This window comes from Lacerta agilis, chromosome 2, assembly GCF_009819535.1.
Source record: "Lacerta agilis isolate rLacAgi1 chromosome 2, rLacAgi1.pri, whole genome shotgun sequence".
NCBI lineage: Eukaryota > Metazoa > Chordata > Lepidosauria > Squamata > Lacertidae > Lacerta > Lacerta agilis.
This window is the reverse complement of record NC_046313.1, coordinates 97286441-97291500: the sequence shown is the minus strand read 5'-3', so window position 1 is coordinate 97291500 and position 5060 is coordinate 97286441. Positions and strand designations below refer to the sequence as shown.

The 5060-nt window shown below is 45.4% G+C and overlaps 1 protein-coding gene across 1 annotated transcript; it reads left to right on the top strand.

Annotated features, from left to right (window-relative positions):
- Positions 1-769: 769 nt before the first annotated feature.
- Positions 770-4261, top strand: SNTN (sentan, cilia apical structure protein). The gene is made up of 4 exons (XM_033142576.1): positions 770-927; positions 1845-1879; positions 3060-3199; positions 4074-4261. The coding sequence occupies exons 1-4, from the start codon at positions 812-814 to the stop codon at positions 4230-4232; spliced, it is 450 nt and encodes a 149-aa protein (XP_032998467.1). The 5' UTR covers positions 770-811; the 3' UTR covers positions 4233-4261.
- Positions 4262-5060: the final 799 nt, after the last annotated feature.

Below are 5060 nucleotides of genomic sequence, written 5' to 3'. Positions count from 1 at the left end.
AAACTTGGGGGCGCTGGGCGGATCTCTGCACCCCGGCGGCGCATATGCTAAAGTCTCCCCTGCTCAAGATGGTTGATCTACATTGGCTCCCAGTACGCTTCCGAGCACAATTCAAAGTGTTGGTGCTGACCTTTAAAGCCCTAAACGGCCTCAGTCCTGTATACCTGAAGGAGTGTCTCCATCCCCATCGTTCAGCCCGGACACTGAGGTCCAGCGCCGAGGGCCTTCTAGCGGTTCCCTCACTGCGAGAAGCAAGGCTACAGGGAACCAGGCATAGGGCCTTCTCGGTAGTGGCGCCCGCCCTGTGGAACTCCCTCCCTTCAGATGTCAAAGAGATAGACAACTACCAGACATTTAGAGGACATCTGAAGGCAGCCCTGTTTAGGGAAGCTTTTAATGTGTGATATTTTAATGTATTTGATTTTTGTTGGAAGCCCCACAGAGTGGCTGGGGAAATCCAGCCAGATGGGCGGGGTACAAATAATAAATATTATTATTATTATTATTATTATTATTATTATTATTATTATTATTTTAACACCATGCACTGAAGGCAGCCTGAGCCAGGTGTGTTGCACAAGCAGCGATGAGCTTCCTTTGTTGATCTCTTAGAATGTCCTCCCAGGCTGATTTATTTCGCCAGCAACTTAGTGACCAGAGAGCCTTCCCACTATTAATAGGCCTGGCTGGCGAACAGGCTGCACCACCTTCCCCCTTCACTGCTTGTGTTTGTCTTTTTTTTTTTTTTTTTTTTTTTACAATCTCGGAAGTTGCTAAGAGATCGTAAACAGTGCTCAGGCTGTAGCAAAAGATGTGTGGCTGTGCGTCTAGCGCTGCGGACAAAAAGTCATATTCTCTAAATCAGCCGGGAGATGCTTCTTCTTCGAAGAAAGGCACAAATTCAACTTCCAAAAAGATGGCCAAACCGTAAGTGATAATCCCTCTACCAAGGCTCTTATACATTTTCCTTGCTCTCTCTCTCTCTCTCTCTCTCTCTCTCTCTCTGTGTGTGTGTGTGTGTGTGTGTGTGAATGAGCTTCCACGGGAGAGGAAAAGACAGAGGTTTCACAGCTTGTGGGCTGGGCTGTAATGAGTTTCTCGCACTTCGGCAAAACTAATCATACTGTCTATTAAAACGTTTAAATCCTAGGGGAGAATAGGAAAATCCTCCAAGAGCATTTTCTTGATATGCGATTTTAAAAAATTGATTACTTTATTTTTCAAACTTATATCCCACACTTCCTTTTGAAATCCCAGAGCCACTTAGATGGGCTTCTCACTGAGCAACTAGCAAACCCAGGTCAATTCCTAGCAGCTGCTTCACCAAGGCTGCAATCCTATGCATGTTTGCCTGGGAGTAGAGTCCACAAACAGAAGCCGGAATTGTCCAAAATGAGTTTTAAACATTGGAGCCAACTCTTAAGGACCGAGGGCCCTTCACCACTCCCTTATAAAATATTTGAGGGTGCTGGGCCCCCATAGTTAATGAGCATTGCCATTCAAATGGTGTGGGATGTGATCATGTGAGACAGGGCTTAACTCCCCCCCCCCCATATTATATTCAAGTTGGCACCCTTGGTTGTAAAGGTCTTATCTTAAGATGTGCTCAATATACACAGGCACAGATTCTATTATTGCATGCAACCAAATCTGATTATGTTTTGAGGGGCATTACATTTTTATCCTATATCTCAGAAAAGGAAAGAAACTTTTAACGAAAAGGAGAGTGACCAGCCCAATATTAAAAACCCTTCCAAAATGCTCTCAGATTTTAAAAAACAACAACATTTCTTGCTGCATTAACCACCCAGATATACCAGTAACAATGTCTATTTAATTTCCAGTATTCCAATATCCAAGCAGCTGGCTTCTGTAAAAGGTAAGTGGTTTTCCTTTATACATTCATCTATTTTCTTGGACAGGGCAGCATAAAATGCTGTGATGCACATAGCAATTCTAACAATGTTTACTTCTAACCTTATTCTATTGGGCTTACTCCCAGGTTATTGGGGTTAGAACTGCAACCTGAATATATTGCAACACAGAGCACACATCATTATCATTCCCATCCCAAAGCCAAATGTTTTTGAGGTTCTCTGAAGAACGTCTTAGGAAATATATATATGCCTGTTGTCTTTGTCCATGGAATTTTCTTGGCAGGGATAGTGGAGTGGCTTGCCGGTTCCTCCTCCAGGTGGATCACATTTAGTCCACTATGACCTGTCCATCTTGGGTGGCCCTGCATGGCATAGCTCATAACTTCCCTGAGTTATTCAAGCCCCTTCACCACGACATGGCCACCTCATGAGAAGAGAAGACTCCCTAGAAAAGACCCTGATGTTGGGAAAGATGGAGGGCACAAGGAGAAGGGGACGACAGAGAACGAGATGGTTGGACAGTGTTGTCGAAGCGACTAGCATGAGTTTGGCCAAACTGCGGGAGCCAGTGAAAGATAGGCATGCCTGGCGTGCTCTGGTCCATGGGGTCACGAAGAGTCGGACACGACTGAACGACTGAACAACAACATATATATTAATGAGTTGGTGCCATACATTACTCAGAGAGGAGGGCATTCCATCAATGGTGTGCCACTGCTGAGAAGCCCATTCCTGCATCATCACAGAATGAATCTCTTCCCACACCAGGATGCTAACAATGCCCCTCTATGGATTTTAAGGGTTGGGCAGGCTCAGGACTATTTTTGCAAAGTGGCAACTCTAACCATCAGCCTGAATCACAACCCTCTCTTAGTCTGCAAGGTTGTTCCACCTCTAAGCAGGCATCCATACTGCTGTTCTGGGCACATTACAACACACCGGGCCACCGCCAAGGGTCTTCTAAGCCTTACTTTGAATCCTGCAGCCGGCTCTTCTGCAGGTCGCTCACAACCATCAACACCTTCGCCATACAAATACAGTGTGCAGTGTCATTGCTGTTAACTGCAGGAAGCTCAGAATAATTTACTCTTGCTGACTCTGGACTCTACTGTTCTTCTTCTTGTTGTTGTTTTAAAAAAACTGCTTCCATTGGCCTCCCACTTATTGTATTTTGCCCCTCAGCTCTAGGGAAAGGCTCGGATCTGGAGAAAGCTGTTGCGACAGCAGCCTTGGTTTATGACAACGTTGCAGACACAGAGGGAAAGCTCAGCAAAGCCGAAGCAAAAAAGTTGCTCGAGACTCAGTTTGTGCATTTTATGCAGGTAAGTGGGTTGAAGGGAGTGATCAAGCTGGTGTAAAAAGAACATCGGGGGAAGGGACCAAACTCCTCAGCCCTAGGCCAAGAGCATTGCCAGGCCCAGTTGAAAGTACCAATATCACCTTTAATAAAGCCTTAACTTTCTGGGGTTTGGAATATGTGAAAGACCACCTGCTGAGATCTACTGGGGGTGAGAAGTTGCATGGCACCCGACATCCCACTGCTAGCTGAACAGGGGCTGGTGTGGGTTCGGGGGCCCAGAATCTGGAATTCCCATTTGTGGTCTTCCTTCTCCTTCTCCTTCTCCTTCTCCTTCTCCTTCTCCTTCGCCTTCGCCTTCGCCTTCGCCTTCTCCTTCTCCCTTTGAAGGGTAGCAACATTTGGTGAACAGTTAATCTTATGTGGGAACCTGTTGTTGGTTTTTTTTTAGTATTATTGCTGCTGTTTTCATTACGTTTTCTTTTGCTTTTCTCTTAATACAGTTTTATTCTATTTTGTCGCCTCAGAGGACCAAAGAGCAGCATATGAGATTTTAGTTTGAGCTCCTCTCCAGGCCTTAAAAAAAAAGCAGTGTGTTTTCAGAGCCTTTCTTCTGGCTACTTCTTCTAACATCAATCCTGGTCAGCTGGTCACAAATACACTTTACTTTTCTTTTTCTTTTTAGCATAGCTATTTGTGCCTTTGGCATGCTTGCATCGAACGCATTTGATTGTGTCTGTTCATAGCCTCTTGACGTTCGGCACTTCCCCTTAAATTGACCCTGATTCTGCAACCTGTCTAGGAAGCATGTTTTGTTGCTGTTCTGCTCTCCCTCATTAGCAGCCACGATGAAAGCAGCTTCCATATTTTGCCACAACATGATTCATATTTTTTCACAGGGTCAGGAAACCAAACCAAAATACCAAGAGATCATTTCTGCTCTCGAGGAGAACAGGGACGGCGAAATGGACTTTGAAGACTTCATGGTTCAGTTGCTTAGCCTCACCCTGTTGTCTGATCTCCGGGAGGAGATCCGAAATGTGAAAAAAACAAAGTGATAAAGGATGCTGGATAGAACAGGTCTTTTGGGTGGTGGGATGGGTGGAGGGGGGGGAGAGAGAGAAACTAAGGGGAGTGTAACGAATCAGCCCTAAGTCAGTGGATTTTCAGAAACCCCAGTGTGTTAAGAGTTAGCATTCACTCTGTTTGAATGGCAGCTCGCTCACGGGAGGCGGGACATTCTGCACTTTAAAAGAAGGGAGTGGCCGTTGGTCAAGAGAGAAGAGGGAGGGAGGGAGTGGTGACTGGAAGAAGGAGGGTGTGGGGCCAGGATAGTGGTGGGTACGTTAGGATAGGTTGAAGATGAGTATGTGATGCTGAAAGAAAGAGTTTATGCTGTAATGAAACTAAGCTTATAAACGATTGAATTACTGAAACCGTTATGTTCTGAAAGAAATAAAGACTTGTTATTGTTGCGCTAAGAAAATATCGTCATTTATTTGGTCCAGCGAGTTATGTATGCTCATGAGGAGGTGAACTCAGGGAAAAGACAAAACTGACCTGCAGGGTGGTAGTTTGTGTCTTGGAGTTTCACTCAGGAGGGGCTAGTGGGCGGAAACCTTGGTATTGCCACAGAGTTGCTAAGAGGGCTTAGCTAACTGATACAATGAGGGATCTAGAGAGAGAGAGAGACCCTGAACTGTAGGCAAAGAGGAGTTTAACCCCTGAAGCCCAGAGCAGAGGATATAACCGGCCACGGCAGCTGGACAAGAAAACTCCCGTTACTAAGATATTCCCAGATTATAAATAAAAGGGGATTGACATCACAGACGGACCACAGAGGGACAGGTGGGGTGGATTGAAATTTGACCCGGAAGACCTGATTA

What these genes read in the sequence shown, in the direction of transcription:
- SNTN (XM_033142576.1), top strand. Translation starts at nt 812, where the DNA reads ATGTGTGGCTGTGCGTCTAGCGCTGCGGACAAAAAGTCATATTCTCTA. An exon ending in TCCAAAAAGATGGCCAAACC is followed by an intron (nt 928 to 1,844) that starts GTAAGTGATAAT and finishes TTTAATTTCCAG; the next exon opens with TATTCCAATATCCAAGCAGC. An exon ending in AGTTTGTGCATTTTATGCAG is followed by an intron (nt 3,200 to 4,073) that starts GTAAGTGGGTTG and finishes ATTTTTTCACAG; the next exon opens with GGTCAGGAAACCAAACCAAA.